The sequence below is a fragment of the Mastigoproctus giganteus genome, chromosome 10 (genome assembly GCF_048544385.1).
Source record: "Mastigoproctus giganteus isolate SK-2022 chromosome 10, ASM4854438v1, whole genome shotgun sequence".
NCBI classification, from domain to species: domain Eukaryota; kingdom Metazoa; phylum Arthropoda; class Arachnida; order Uropygi; family Thelyphonidae; genus Mastigoproctus; species Mastigoproctus giganteus.
In genome coordinates this window covers 76,827,518-76,844,404 of record NC_143584.1, presented here as the reverse complement: position 1 = coordinate 76,844,404, position 16,887 = coordinate 76,827,518, and the positions used below count along the sequence as shown (strand labels likewise).

The following is a 16,887-nucleotide window of genomic DNA, read 5'->3' as shown; positions in this document are numbered from 1 at the left end:
CTGTTTCTGAATTTTTCGCGAAATGGTTGGTTTCCATAGCTGATTGTGTGAGAAATTACCATTTTGAGATCGTGATTAAAAAAAATTTACTCTTAAGAAATTGTAAAAGAAGAAAATATTCTTTTAAGATCGTAATTAAATGAAGATTAATTGCGATCTTAATTACTAAATTAATTAAATGAAGTTTTTGGGCCCGTACAAGATGTTGATGGATCCTGGAGAATTAGAATGAACCGTGAACTTGACCATGTTATTCAGGGTATGGACATCGTCGAATTTGTGAAGAGGAGCCAGAGGCTTGCTTAGTTGGGACTTGTTATGAGAATGGAAGATAGCAGAACAACTAAGAGTATAATGAAACCTCCAGGGAGGAGGAGGGCAAGAGGAAGACCATGAAAAAGATGGATGGATAAACGTAGAAGAGGACTTAAAGACCATGAGAATAAGAAGTTGGAGAAGTTTGGCTTCTGGGAGGACTTATTGGTAGAACATTGTCGAGAAGGCTAAGACCCATCCTGGGTTATAACTCCAGAAGAAGCATAATTAAATAAAGATGGTGTCTGCATTTTTAAAAAGTAACAGAACTTTGTGCGCAGCGCCACAACTGCTTCTCTGTTCAATTCTAATACTTTATTCATTGGTTAGCAGTGAGGTCATACATTCACAAGCCATTGGGAGTTCAGAAAATTTTTCCGGTCAAAACTGTTAAGCATTTAATCAATAATTTTATCAAAGATCAAGTATTTTAAATTAAGGTTTTTTTGCCTGAGTCAAATAAGCTTCTTTCGAATAAAGTGAAGCAATCATTTTCTTCTGTAGAAAATGAGAAACTTTATTTTTGGTGTTGTTTTTGTTTTTCTAATCAGCTGTAAACGAACTCAATAGCTAGAGTTGTGCGTTATTTGCATTCTAAACGAGGAAAAGTTAGTTAACTTATCCTGTTGGTAATTGTGTAGCTTTCTTCCTGAAAAAAATTCTAAGAAAGTTCTAAGAAATCCACAAAGCGACCGGAAAACAGGAAGGCGGTCTAAGGTGGTTACTACTTCATTGCACGCACTCTTAATAGTTAAATCCCCTTGCATTACACGTACATTCGCCATAAACTAAACGTTTTTCAGTTTCTTATTCTTATCGATATATTTTAAGAAATAAAAGTATTTCAGAAAACCTGTTGCCTCGAATAACTTTTACAAGAACGCTTAAGTCGTGTGATTCTTAAAAATCGGGGTTTACCACAATTAAAAACGGCAGCACCCTACCATCTTAAGAAATTAAAAGCTGCAAACAGCATCAAAGTTATATGTACTCTACTTTCTTATCTTAGTCTCTGGTGTGTTATGCTATCCTTCCTCTTCCGCACAACGGACAAGTTCCTTGAGTGTGCTTCCTGTGTTCAGTGACCTTGTAACATACACGTTGGTTTTTAAGGACGTCGATAGGGTGAAGGTTCGTTGACAGCGCTCTAAAACTACTTCATATCTGCATTGCTTAAGTTTAAGAGTATGTTTGGAACGGACTGAGAGTCAGTTTTGTGAGTTAACATTCGAAGTTGAACTTTGATTAAGAATTGAGCGATTGCCAGGCCAGGATAATAAAATTTATATTACATTTAAGATGATAAGACTTGGGTCAGTTTAGACCCAAGGATTTGCCAAGTTTCTCAACCATTAATATCAAATATAAACAGGGATAGGAGCTATTCAAGTACTATTTAGTTCTGTTCACCAAATATTGAGCACTCCATCAATATCTGAATACTAAAATGAGATTTTCTAAGACTGGGTTGAAAACATTTTTAGGTGTTTTAGATTTTTATCTGATATTGAACAGAAGTAGTTTGTTTTAAACAGCATCAAGTGAGTTCATACATTTGTCATCTGGCCATCATCGCTTATAAGAAAATAAATTATGGCGCGAGTGCCATCAGTCAAATCGGGCGTGTTCCAAAAGTAAAAATAAATGACAACTTTTCAACCTCAGAATTATTCCACTACAGATAAATGGTCATGAACTTCATATATCTATAATAATTATAAGAAAATACACTTACAAAAATTTAAATAACAAAATAAGAAAAGTCACAATACCTGCTGGCACTACGACTCGCTTGTCCGACCCTCTGACCTTCTGACCCGTCGTCTGTTCACCGTGTCCGTTACGGGAGTTGATTGAAGACCTGACCGACAAGTCTGCCTGTGACTGCTGACCTCCGCTGTTCGAGAGCAGGGACGGAGCTAGAGGCACTCCATCTGACGTCTTGCCGCCCGTCATGTCGCTAACATAGGAGCCGGGGAACAGGTGCGCCGTGCCGGTGAGGTTGTTGAAAGCGCTCGGACCCAGGTAGCGGTTACGAAAAGCCAGTGCAGAGTTCAGAACAGGTCCCCCGGTGCCGTTGACGTCCGATGATTTACTTGACAGCGACAGTGGCGTCTCGTTCGTGCCGCCTTTAGGGCTGTCGTCTGACATGTAGCGCCGAGGCCCCAATGCTGCCGCTGCACAAGTCGCCGGGTTGCCCGCGGCTAAGTGTTGCGGTGGTACTCCGAACCTGTAAGTGCATCCCGGCCATTCCTCACTGACTGGGCAGCCTTCCACCTTGATCTGGACATTCTGGTCCCCGGAACAGGAAAGAGGGAGGTTGGCACTGGAAGATGATGATGCCGTCGACTGACCTAACCCTGGACTGCAGCAGTGAGGTGCGGCGATGGCTCCTAATCCTCTCCTTGATCCGCTGGGAGCTGAGGCTGCGTGCTTTGAGAGATCACTGACTTGGCCAAAGGAACAGCTGCTGGAACCTTCGTACATGGCCGTGTGAGGGTGGGACGGTAGATCGTGCAGAAGCCTGGAATGAGACTTCCGCTGGCCGACAGCTCCTTTTTCCTGGAAGTAGGAACACAAACAGGATCTGAACTGTAGGTCAGCTTGCATGGGTAGTACTTCCGGTAAAGACTAAACTTCCGGTAGCAATACAGAATCTCTAATAACGCGTCATATCGTGTCGAAACCTTAGCGAGGGATCTCTTCTGACAGTATCAAGCAATGAAGGAACTAATTGGTGCATTTATTTTAAAACTCGGAAAGGAACCGCACCCGTCCTGCACGAGCTAGCTCAATGTCATGGACACACACTCAAAAAAAAAAAGAAAAAAAAAAAAAAAAAAAGCATTCACTTTAAGTCGAATACACGCTTCAGACCAGAGTGGAAGAGAGGGGAGGGGAGGGTGGGAAAGAGGTGCAGAGGAAGCACGAGCGACCATCAAAATCGCGTGACTCCATACCCGGAACTTTTGCTGAAACCGTAAGTTCGTGACCTGTCGGCCAACTCCCGTCCCATCCGGAGAAGTACGCAATGACTCTCAATTTCCCGCCTGGGACCACGGCATCAGCTGTGAAGCGGGAGAGAGTAGTTGATGGTACGGCGGGAATAGCGACACGTGCCGATCCAGTCAACTGCGCATCCTCATTAAGGCAAGCGTTCTCTTGATGGATGCTGTGACCAGTCGCACATGAACGAAGAAAATCGCCCGTAATTAAGTGGATTCATGGCTTCTTTGACAATACACGCAAAACAATAGGCGACAATACATGCAGCGGCCACGGGCTAGTGTGTGTGGGGAGGAGGGAGAGAGAGAGAGAGAGAGAGAATCAACTAAAATCCATCCCCGGAAAGGAGATTAAGAAGGCTACCCCTGTAGGAGTTACTGATCGTTGTCTGTATTGATGACAGATTTGATTTCGTTGTACGAGTCCAACTGCCACCAGTTGCACTGTGTAACAACTGATTGCCTTGGTGCACAACAGGCAGAAATTGTAATATTCAAGTTGCTACGATACAGATGTATGGCTCTCTCGCGCTGTATCGCCATATAACTCTCATATCTACGCTGTATTTAGACTTTTCACGATGTTGCCATGGCTACAGAGAACCTGTGTACGTTAGAGGAATAATTCATTAATTTCTTAGGAACCCTAGCATTTCAAATCTGTTATAGTCATACACTTAATCTCTCAGCAATCTTTTGTTCAGGAAACCACTTATTTCAATAGCAACACTCGTCCCATTAAAATTACTCGCAAAAAGAACAAAGAAGTGGTTTGAGGGCTTTATTCTTGCACTTTGTGAACAAAGAGCGTTCTTTTTGGACAGACAGCGTGTTTGGGTAAACCCAAAAGGGATCTCTTTGGACTCAAAACAATGTAAACTGCATCCGAATCTTATATTCAATGCAGTTCACATCCTTTAATTGAAACAGCCAACATTTGGCATTAAAAGAAATGAGACTATAGTTAATATATAAATTTGTCTTATAAAAGAATCTTTATTTACAAGAAATCGAAGGCTAAAATAAATCTTAGCATAAAATGGTGAGATATTTACTTATTTTAATAATTAATGAATCTCAGAATTTTGCAATCCATGGTAGTCAACTTCAAACATGCTGGTGCTTCTTCGAGTTCATTAACAGACCATCAGTTGAAAACCACATGGCATTTGTGATTTACACATCTCTCGCTACACTGAGTGGAGGACTTTCTAAAGTCCTCTTCAATCGGGTTAATAATATGGAACGAGTAGGATTTTTTTCATGTTGATGACAGAAGAAACTTCGTTGGAATTTTTTAATGGGTGACTGAGTTAGTTGTTCTCAGAGAGATGTAAGACTTTCTGAGGAACTTTAAGTGTATATATATTCTTTTTAAATTCTAGAAATAGACATCCCAACTGTAGAGCGTAATTAGCCAAACGACACAGTTATGCCTCAAGCCTAAGTTGTAGCACTAATTTGAATGCTCTAACCCAGCTATCAAAGTACCAACTCTTTGATGAACCCACTTACTGAAGTTACCATTATCTAAATATGATGGACGTGGTTTATATAAGAGAAATCTCTTAAATTCTCATCTCATGGAACAAGTTTATCAATAAGCAATCTTTTGATAATATCATGTATGCGCTGGCGATTCCTTGTTTTTCTTTTCCGGAATATCCAAAGACCCTAAAAAAAGAGATTGATGAATTTTGTGATCTGTATCAGATCTTTATACTACCTTAATCTCTATTGGAATGATCAGAAGTTACCTTCGCCAAAATGAACAGCAAATGAAATTCTGATGAGAGTTGTCTTTTTCTAAAGCATTTTATTGATTTACCCTCGCGCATTTTGAATTATTGTACTGTACCCGATGTCCATCTAAAGTGCTTTTTGCCGAATTAGAATTAATACGTTACATACATTTTTAAAATAATCGATTTCGATCAAACAAAATTTTAAGGTTGTAAAATGCAAATCATGATTAAAAATTAATATGTTAAGTATTTAAAACGTGATTTACAAAAGTATTTATAACAGTTGTTTGTCATAATAAAGATAAAAAAGGCACAACGCGCTTTTGACAGTCTAGTCTTCAGGATCTCTAGTCTTTAATGTATCACTTTTCAAACGATCTGAACATATCCTATGCAGTTAGTAGTGCATTCATACGTTACAACTGTTGACCTTCTTCATCTCAGGATGGCCTCTTAAAAACCATGCAGTTTAACAGCCTAGTTCATACGGCAGTGGTGAGCCTAATAAAAGTTTCATAAAGGCGTTTATGCATCTGTGAGGGTCAGTTTTCTGTACGCCTTCTATATGTAGAGCTTGTTTGCGTCTTTATCCAGCGAGTTGAATGCATCCAGGGTATTGATTGGGCGCATTTGGTCGAGATTTGACAGATTCCAGAGCCGAGTGGTGAGACATGACGGTACAAGAACACACGCGCTCTGAATGAACCGTGGTTCAAGATCACATGACTATTAAATGCGGTTAATGTTTGTATTCACTGTCGAAATAATTAATGGAAACTCCTCTGATCTTTTTTGAAGGCCACCGTACCCGAGTGGTCAAACCCAATGGTACGAAAATGTCCGCAAAAGGGATTGCGGTTCAAATCCCCGTGTCTACTAAATATCGTATGATCTTCTTTTATTCTGCCTATTTTGTGAACTGTCACCTTATGCGGTAGTCTCGGAGTATAAGGGAAAATTTATTTTATTTTAAGGCTGAGGGAGGAAAAACGATCTCCGATTCGTCTATCCAATGCGCAGTGAGAAGACCACACGAATTAGCGTTTCAATTTTTTTTTTTTTAGATGAAAATCGAATTTTATGTTTATAATCTGGGATTTTCGCGTGAGTTTACAAGCTAGACTGCAAGAATAGTTGCGTATTTTGTGATATCATGTGGAGTAGAACATGCGGTATGCATAACTCTGTACTTGTGTGCTCATACTCAGCTTAGGGGAACGGGAGGAGAGGGTTTCTCAGGTATTTAACCTATGTACTTTTGTTATTTACAATTGTCAGAATTGCCAGGTTCCTCCCAGAGAGCAGTGGTATCCATCAGGAGTTTTTATTTTCTTATAATTACCAATCCGAGAAGAATGAAATTTTAGTTGAAGGATTTTCGAAAGAACGTTGTAACTGTAGACAGGAGAATAATTTAATATGGACCATAACGCTACCCATGTGCAGTATTTTGCATTTGTCAATGTTAAACTTCAGTTGCCACTTCTCAGCCCATTTTCCCAACTGGATCTAGATAAGTTGCGAAGATGGGCTGAGAAGTGGCAACTGAAATTGACAAAGCAAAGTACTGCATATGGGTAGCAGTAACCCAAGAGAAACGTACCAACTGTGTGATACTACACTAAGGGAAATGGAGAATGAATAAGACCTGGGAGTAATTGTACAGTCAAATATGAAGTTCGCTGAACAGTGCAGACGGGCTGCCAGAGCAGGTCATGGAGTTTTGTCAATGATATATAGGAATTTTGCTAGCAGTGACAAGGAGGTGATTATCCCTTTGTATAAGGCAATGGTCAGGCCACACCTAGAGTACTGTGTACAAGTCTGGAGGCCTCATTTTAGGAAGAATGTAGGGTTGTTAGAACGAGTACAAAGAAAGGCAAGAAGATTGGTGAGGGGAACAAAGGGATGCTCTTACCAAGGTAGGCTTAAGTTCTGCAAATTTCAGCGCATGGAGACTACGCACATGACCTGATTGAGGTGTATAAGGCCTTGAACGGATTGAACAAGCTGAATGCTGATGGGATTCTTCCTCTTGCTCAGATTAAGAACCTTGAGGGGACATAGAATCAAACTGACGAAAGACAGTTGTAGAGTAGAGGTGCGGAAATTCGCCTTTAGCCAGCGGGTGGTTGATTGCTGGAACAGACCTTCATCTGTTGTTGTGGAAGTTGATAGCTTAAATAAATTTAAGGCTGAGCTGGACAAGATTTGGAGTGAATAGATGAGTGAAATGGGAGTGTTTTTTTTTTTTTTGGATGATGCTGAATAAGCTTGCTTCTTGCATCGTATGCCTCTGCTAATGCTAATAACTGAACGGAAGTGAAGCTTATTGTGGACCTATCTAAGTGGTTCACTGATAAAAAGTACGCTGGTTGCCAATACTTAGGCAACAGTTACAAAAGAAGGGGACCAGTGGAACGTGCTTTCACTTCGTAGGTAGATGACCTTTAACGAGCACGTTATATTGATAGATAGAAAAATGGAAATTAATTTCAATAACAATTAATGGTAAAATTAATACATAGAAAAATCAATAAAAAGAACGATATTTTGATCAAGAGTGAAGTCATGGATGGAACTTTAGTTAGATAAGAGGTGTGGTTCCCAATGGCTGCGGTACACGACCCACAAAGATATTGCTTGCTGTTGAGGCTAGGAGTTCATGATTCTTACATGTCCACGTTGACGAATCATCAACTCAGTATAACTGAATTGATTATTCAACCTGACTAACCGACCTTCCTCAAGTCTTCAGGGACTTCCTGACATCTTGCCACTTTGGCATTCCTGTCGTGACTGTTCGGTTGACAGAACAAAGAATGTGTTCTCTCTTTTGTCTCTTCCATATAAAATACGAATGCTTAATAGGCCACATCAGCAATTTTGTCACCGTGCGTCCGCAGCGTAAAGTTACGGGAGGTATATGAAATCAGCATCATCTTTTCGGTACGTAATTATCCGCTCATTTCAATGTTTACAACCTATATGAAAAATGCATTACAAAGTAAACGTATTTCTGAGGTTTTGAAAACCACAATCATTCGGAGAAACTCCATTAATCCTAAATTAGACCAAGAAATTAACGGCCACAACAGATAATTGGAATAATTACCTGTCAAGGTGAACGAGGCTGAGAATTTGGTAAATTCAAAGCGGGACTGAATGGCAACTCTGCAGCAATGAGGAAAGTATGAGTGAGTGACTGGAGATTTTATTATTCTCGTGGTAGATGCAGAAAAAATGCCCCTTTCCTTGGATCATTTAGCCATTCTAATATTAATACTCACGATTTCTGGCCCTCTAGGGTCTCGACTTTTGCTATCGCTGGTCAAAAAGTCTAACGGTTAGTGCAGGAATAAAATTTTTTAAACGTTTGATGTTTAGCAGCTGTTTCTTAGTATTTTAGATTTAAAACTTACGGTTGATCACGTGTACAGTTATCGGACATCACATCTGCCCGGTGCTTCCTTAGTATGAACAGCAGCTGCATTGACTGATGATCATCCTCTTCGTTCTTTCCAATACTGGTGTACAAGACTGGTTAATATTAAAGCAAGCTTATAATTCATCATTTTATTAACAGAATTAAATAGATAAATAAAATCTCACGAACGTACAATCCTCCACCTGGTTCATAAACTACAGTTTTAATTTTTCGAAAAACTTAAATTTTATCTTGAATTAAATATATGTATTAGTTCTTGTATTATAACACTACATTTTGATGTTATAAACTGGCTCTTCTTGCCAGTGTAATGCTAGCAGTCATTTTTTAGCAAATTTCTTTTATTTTTGAACATAATTCAATTTCTGTCAGCGGACCTCCCTTGCAAAAATTAATTTGTAATCGAACATTCTTGAAATAATTTCAGGAGATCTGAAAAACATTTTCCCATGAACTACTTAAGATAAAAAAAATAGCTGTTATTGAATTTAGTGGGAATATTTAAAATACGTAAATCCTAGTCTTCCACTATTTCTCAAGTAGTCTTCTAACAGCTTGACGGACACAGAGATAAAGTTCATTGCAACTTTTAATTTTAATCAACCTGCTAGCCTTCTCCCTGGGAAAAAATTCCAACTCGAAACAGCTGATTTTATATAAGGTCATTTTGTTATGAAATATAGCAATCCAGGAGTTTCATTGCCACTGTCAAGATTATTTACAGCCTCATTAGCTTTTGGTCGGGAATCCTCCTAAGATTCCCGTCGAGACCCTCGGGGTACAACCACTTCGCCTTTATAGCAATAACCAGCTTCACATTGAAGACAGATTTCGTTCTGCTCAGATGCTCTGTCGCATCCACGAGCTTTATATTGACAGCTTCATCACAGTCAAAAAGTATATCCTCGCTCAAACGGTGGACTTCCCGTCATGCTTTAATACATCCATCAAAATTCTAAGCAAAACTAAATAGCTATGACCTCATAACTCTATAATGGCTTGTTCTCCACAAATAATTAGAAATCATTTCAGCCCCAGCACTACTTCTTACGTGGCATCCGTCTCGAATTCTGCCTCATCAACCCACTTTAATCTTGATATGGATATTCCGGAATTAGGCTCTCCCCTCCCCACTATATTTTCTGAATTCCTCGCCTATGGCTGTGAAGAACGTTGCTATGAGTGTTAATGTTCGAATGTTCATGGAAATAGAGTATATTTATTTATTATAGAAGGTAATATACATGATTTAGATGTGTTTAAGTATGCTGTGGTATACCACAGCATAAATAGGGTCTCCAGCCATTTTTATACTGGGTTTTCCAGCCCGCACAATATCCAAATCGGCTTTTGAAATATGCTCACGAATAAGCCCCTTCAGTAGGGATATAATATGCTGAACGCAGGAGGGGAGGGGATGTTTTTCTTCCTAGTTAAATACAATAATCTTGTCTATACCGACAGATAGGAAATGTAGATTGAAACTTTTATTTAAAGTAGTAGAAATAAGTCCACCTAAATAGCAAAAATGATTGGAAAAGAAGTAAAACTCCAAAAAAATAGAGGGAGTCGATCTGTTCACGTTTAGGGTTTTCACGAATAGAAGAAAATTTTCAGAATTGAAAACTCCGAGTGCCATTAAGACAATATGTCGTCTCCTTGACTGGAAAAACAAAATGCTTGTCGTGGTTATTTGTATTTCGAAGTTAAAATAACAATATATCCAAAGTAGTCTCAACAGTTGAACTGAGTAATCCTTCATTACACCATTTTATCCATACTTCCACTCTCATTTTTGAAACTTGTCCTATCGCTGTCATTTCCAATATTCTTGGCATCTGTAGATTGGGACTCGCCTCTTTAATTCTTCTGAAATCAATCGTAGCCCCATCATTTGTAAATTTTTCAAACAATTCGAAAAGTTATGTCCCTTAGTAAATAACTAAATAAACGGAATAGCAAAATCGCATAGTTCCTATATTCAATTATTCATCTAATCTATTAATTATGCAACTCCAACCTATTTATTACCACAGAAAGAACAGAATAAATTCACAAATGCTTTCTGATAGTAGTTTTTCTATTATTATCGGTTGCAGCTACATCCAGATGATTAATCGCGCTCCGCATTACTCATAAACACAGTGGAACTTCCTTCATGACAAATATGTTTTGAATACCCTAAGGAGGGGATTCCAAGGATTCTAAATCTTTGGAAGGGAGATGATCATGTCCCCTCCACAGTTATCCCAGCCAGCCTTTGTGTACTTCAGACATCCACAGTTATTATAAGCATTGTTAATATTATAATATTTTTATTATAGAAAACTGACGGAATCGTCTGAACTTATTGAGTTTGGTTGTTTGAGATTAGGTACTGAAGATGCTAAGGCCATAAAGCGTTGATGTAGATGACAGATAAGCAGCAGTTGGTCTTCTTGTGCCGTTTGAGAGACTGAAGGATTCGAAGGTGTACTCACATGATTTGAAGACAGTGATGTTAGTTTCTTCATCCACGTCATTTTGTTTCCTGGTAGCTAAGAGGCTAGTCATACTCTACACTAAATACAGATGATTAGCTGTGCTAAGTTAAGCATCAACACAAGAGGCAGACTGCAGATCTGAGGAGAACCTCCAGAGTCGCAAAGATAGTGACACGATGCGCTTGCACTTTTCTTTTCTTTCCTTTTTTTCATGTGAATGACTCAGGACACTCAAAAAGATTGATAAATTGCATGACCCGAAATGTCCAATCTTGATCTGATTAGAGAATACTCCTAACATGATTCCCACATTCAAAGTCCGATCTCTCTTGTACAATATTCTAACATGACTCTTATTTTGACCATCTTAGCAGGAATATTCAAGTGCAGAAACTGACTAACACAACGTCAGGTGTTCTCACGATCAACCAGTTCCTGGTTCAACCTCCACCATGTTGTCTTAGACCAAATATATATATATTCTTTCTTGGATAATTACTGTTCTCTTTTGGAATATTCCTCTATCTCGTGAAAATCATTTAAATACTCTCTCTCACACACACATACTTGGTTAATGTGTGCGAGAGGGAATTACTCTCCCAAAGAGTAGTAAAAAGCTCCGGTTGCTGCTTTTCAAAGCGATGTATTCTGTTCTACAATAAACACTGTGTTCCTTTATAATATTGTATACCAGAGAGGGAGAGATTATGTAGGCTGCCTACATCCCCTTATCTTCATTGCATCGTCAAAATATGGAGATAAGTGGCCTCTGATCTTTTTATATAAGAACACTGACAAGAAGAAAATTGGAGGAATCGTTAATGGTATAAGAGTGGATATTTTACCCACGATATTGGGTGTTGTAAACCGTTGGTAGTCTGTGTACCACTCTTCTGATATTACTGAGATAGTGTGCGAGTTTTTGTTATACAGCGACGTGTTTTATGCTACAAATGTCAAAGATTTCGGCATCTGAATACTCCTAAATAAGGCGATGACTTTCACTTCTCAACCAAAGATAATCCAGCAAACACTATAACTGGGATACTTTCCCTAAGAAATAATCAGGTCCCTGCATTCTGCCGTTTAGAATAACTAGGGCGCACGGGTCTCTCCTAGACTACTTAATATTCTTAATTATGGAACTATTAATTCAAAATGAAATATTAATTAGACCTTTCTCGTTTCGAAGTAATCCAAAACTCAAATCTGAAGTTATTTCATAGTGTTTAAGTTGGTTTTCGCCCTTTTTACTTCGTTGCCAACATGATTCCATGCGGTTCACACACACACAGACAATCGAATCTGCCTTACACTCCGACAAACAAAAGTCTTAGAATTGTGCGTTCGCTTTATCTCTCAGCGTTTTGCTTTATCTGACATCAAGGAAATACATCTAATGTTTCCCGTACTTAAGATAATTGAAATCTTTCAAGGAAGTTAATGTAAAGTGTAGCGCCACCTGCGTTTAAAAGAAGCAATTAAGTCTAGAAAGATTAAAAAAAGAAAAAAACAACCTCAATGGCCAAATAAAAGAAAACATTAAACATATGGAAATAATTGAAATATAAATTATGGCATTTGAATAGTGGGTTATTAAAAGATTATTATAAACTATTATATATATATATATATATATATATATAACTGTTGGCAGAGAAATATGTTGGAAGTACTACCCTTTAATAACTTGTAAAAGTCTTAAAATATTTAAACACCGATTGAAAAATAAATAATAAATAGTCTTCTCTAAATAAAGTTCAAGAATACATCAGAAAAACATAAATACTTGGAAAATCAATAAACACCTATAGTACAGATTTAATTTAAAATAAAAGCTAAAAGTTCACTTTTAAATAAGCATTAATTAAACAAATATTGTTGAAAAACCATTTTTCAAATTTAAATAATATGAAATATTCATCGCTACTCAATTAAAATATTTTTATTCCACAAATCACTCAAGCACAGAGAAACATCCACAAAAACAACAGAGCTCGGAGGATGGTTGTTCATTTTATTATAACACGCCGGTTAAAAAAAAAAAATAGCGTTTATAAATTAAAAATTCCAGCGTCCGCTTGATGGATCCAGGCGATACTCTTCGAGCGACCGAAGAAAAATCCAAAGATGCTTCGCGAAAAATAGAAGTCCATCGCTAATGTTGTTGCTGTACCTGTCACTCAAGTCATCAGTCTTTTTTTTTCCCTACCCACCAGACATTATTAAAAGCTGTGCAATGCTGTATTTCTCAGTTAGAGGAAATCGCTTTCCTAAGTATAACCATATAAAATATACCGTTAACTGCAGTCGCAAGAGGAAGGAGGAAATATGGATGAGAGCAGCACTCTGTAAGTAAACTTTCTGCGACTCAGTCTGGTTGCCGGAGGGAGACAGCTGCGTGCGTGTAGCCGCAGGAAGGGCCCGATCTATCAGCCGTGATTCAATCCTTCCTGTCCCGGTCCATCTTGCTCCAGCGGGCGCGGAAAGAGAACGCGAGCGAGAGCCAAGGTTTGCACTCCCGAGCGGACGGCCCCTCCGGATTGCCGCCGGCGGCGGCGGCGGGCAACGAGGCCCCGATTTCCCCGGCAGCTTATTGACATGCGCTCGCATATTTTGTGCCCCTTCCTTTTCCGTGGGCTGATCGCTTGATAATTCGCTCGTTACAAGGCGAAGTCGCTATATAAGCTGGCGACGAATCTTCAATTCGCTTAGTTTGAAAGGGACTAACCCCGAGCGGTGAACTAGTGAGTGGGAGGCTTCTTTTCCTTTTTTTATTTATTTATTTTTTTATTTCTTAACTCGGCCATATTTCTCAAGAAGTTTGTCTTAATTAGTAAGTCTGCGGAAATATCAGTTTCTTTTAAGCTTTAAAAAAACAGCGAAGTCGATTTTAAATATTAAAGGAGTGGATTTTACGTTTAAAAAACACACACACACACACACACAGGAAGGCTCGTCTTACCAACCTTTGTAGGACTGCTGGCCGGATGTCCGCTGTTTGAGAGTGAACTACTTCTTCCTTCGCCCTGGCCGATTTATGGGACTGCGGAAAACGCGGGTTCAGGAATAGATCCCTCGGCAAGCCAGTGGCAAAGGCCGGCTGTAGGGCCTCGCATACAGCCAAAGGTTACGCTCTCTGCTTTTGTTCTCGGCGTGTGGTTCGCTGGCGTGCTACTTCGATCGGCTCCTCGTGGCCCAACCGCTGGATTGTTTCTGCCGTGGCTCTGCACGCAACCCCCCCGTCACGAATCCCCGCGCACTGTCCTGCCGGACTATAAGTTTTGCTGAGCCTATGATACAGGTGATACGTCTTGCATATGAAGAAAGAGAAAAGAGGGGGAGAGAGAGAGAGAGTATGACTTAAGACGTAGTTGATCGGGTTATCATCTCTCAGCGTGAAAGGCATCGCAAACAGACTCCTGTAAATGTGTTTTCACTGCAAGACTCTGCTGTAGTGCCAAGTAGCTATCTCGGAGTCTTGGTGCGGTTAATGGACTTGAATATCATTAAAGAAATATAATTTTGCATTACTTTTGTGCATTTTTCGACATTTTAAAGTGCGCAGTGAATAAAATATATTATTTTGAATTCAGCTTTTCTAATTTAATGTTTATAATGATTATGAGAATAATATGTGGCGTTTATTTATTTATTTTTTTAATCAAATGAAAAGTTTTAAGATAACTGATTTTTATAATTTTCGAAAATTACATTTATTATATTTGGAAAAATTTAGAAACTGTTAGAATTGCTCTATATTTAAAACAATTTCAAACTTTAATGAGTTTGAATGTTTTTCTTAAAAAAATTGACTTTCTAAATGTATTATATTTCGATATTATTGTAATATTCTTATTTTTCGTATATTAAAAAAAAAAAAAGGTGGTTTTCGAAATTCCATTTATTGGAATCATAAAAAAAATCTAAATTTAGATTATCCCAAATTAAAAATCGCTTTTATTAAAATAAAATTCTAGCTATAAAACTAAGATGTACTAAGAGCCATCTTTAAAATAAACTCTTTTATAAATATAACAGTTTCTCTCTAATAAATATAACTACTGCTAAGTGATTATCACATTTTAAAAAAAAATACTCCATTAAATAATAACGGGAGAAAAGATTTTAATTAATACCAACGATATTCAAGATTAAAACAATAATATTTAACTATATATAGTTCTTTTAAAAATACCAAAGATTAAAACAATAATACGCAATTATTTTAAAAGACCCAAAAATACCTCGTTCGTATAGAAAAGTTTTTTTTCTTTTCTCTTACCTCATTTCTTTGCCGATTTTTCCAGTTATCAGTCCCAATTATGATTTTTCGAACTCGTTTCTGTTTTGTGACTGAACTCGAAGATAGGAGTCATTTTAAAACAGAATTGAGATAATTAAGTGAACTGCCATTCAAGCTAAAATTTTCTTTCCCCGTGTTTGGCGCCTGATATGCGCATGCTCAGTACACATTTAATTACCAACAGTGGCGTTGCCTTATTGTTTTGCTGATAAAATATATTGGATTTTCTCGCTTAAAATACTCCAACGGATAGGGAAAAAACGCAGCGCGGTGTTTTTTATTAACGGGTGATATTTAAAATCGAAAATATTACGTTAATTATTGAGATGGGACTGATTATTTGTCGTACCGCTAATTTATTGTTGCTTTCCTGTTCTCTAGAGGAAAAATGACACAGGATGCAGATTATTAGCAGCGCATTGTGCGTAACAAAATTGCGTGATGACCAAAAGATTTTATTGTGTGGTTAGCGCAACAGCAACATACGCATTCGCTATGGCCACGAAGGATATTATAAAAGTATTTAAAAAGCGAAGTAGAAATTCTGAAAAATGGCACGAGCGATTAAATGAAACGGATTTAAGTAGAAAAATTGATAAAACGAGTTCGGTATTTTGAAATGCCAAATGTTCTAAACAAACGTGGATTATTGGTTTATTTTTCACGGTGGTCTACCCCCTGCGAATAGTCTTTCCCCACTTCACTAGCGGTGCCTGTCGTTGTGATGTGTTAACTGAGCATATTTCAAGCAATCAGAATTATAAATATTACAAAAGAAAATAGCTGTGGGTATTAAAATATTATTTAAGAGCTATTTTTGGTATATTTTAAGATTGCAAGATAGCCATTTTGAGGTGTTATACTCGAATAATTTATATAAGTGCGCAGAGGAGCTCACAACATAGATAGAGAATACAAGAAACAGCACTGTATTTCGCAGTCACAGGCTTTGAACCCTGGTCACTTAAAGAATGTGTACTAATGCACCCTTGCGCTTGACTACTCGGCTATGCCTGCTGCAGAGAGACTTATAGTCGTGCTGTAAATAATGTTTGGTCTTCTTATCTTCGCTTTTAAGCACGCATTCTAACTGAATCGTCAATTATTTGTTTTGTGACGAATGCAGCATCCAGAAGAGGAAAATTAAATATATTTTTATCCCTTAACTCTATCTGATAACTCCAAATTGTGTTTTTTCTTCATCAGAGTGGTAAAAATCTTAGGGGACACCTCCCCCTTTCCAAAACAAACAACATATTGCCCTGGACTTTTCATTTATAATTTTTCAGCCTAGACTGGGGATGGAGAAAAGCTGTGGTTATTTCCTTTGTGGTATGATACTAGATTTAAGTTCCAAATGGCTCTATAGTGTCAAATAGTGTCAAATCTGAATCAACTGAATGGCGCCTTACACAGAGCGTTTGAAAAACCAAGAAAGAAGTAAAAGGAAAATGAAACACATTTTTTGTCACAGTATTAAATTATCCAACGTATTTCATTGCATTATCTTTCACATCGTGGCAGTTTTCACGAACTCCTTTAATCGGTAATTTATAAGGATTGGGTATTGTCAAATGACACGAAT

The 16,887-nt window shown here is 38.1% G+C and overlaps 1 protein-coding gene across 1 annotated transcript in view; it reads right to left on the bottom strand.

The window, feature by feature from the left end:
* Window positions 1–2,925, bottom strand: part of LOC150079100 (retroviral integration site protein Fli-1 homolog) — a 170,446-nt gene extending 167,521 nt beyond the window's left edge. The window contains exon 1 of the mRNA XM_090382952.1: window positions 2,088–2,925. Coding sequence (XP_090239078.1) covers window positions 2,088–2,925 — 838 coding nt within the window. The remainder of the gene's footprint in view (window positions 1–2,087) is intronic.
* Between the last annotated feature and the right edge of the window lie 13,962 nt (window positions 2,926–16,887).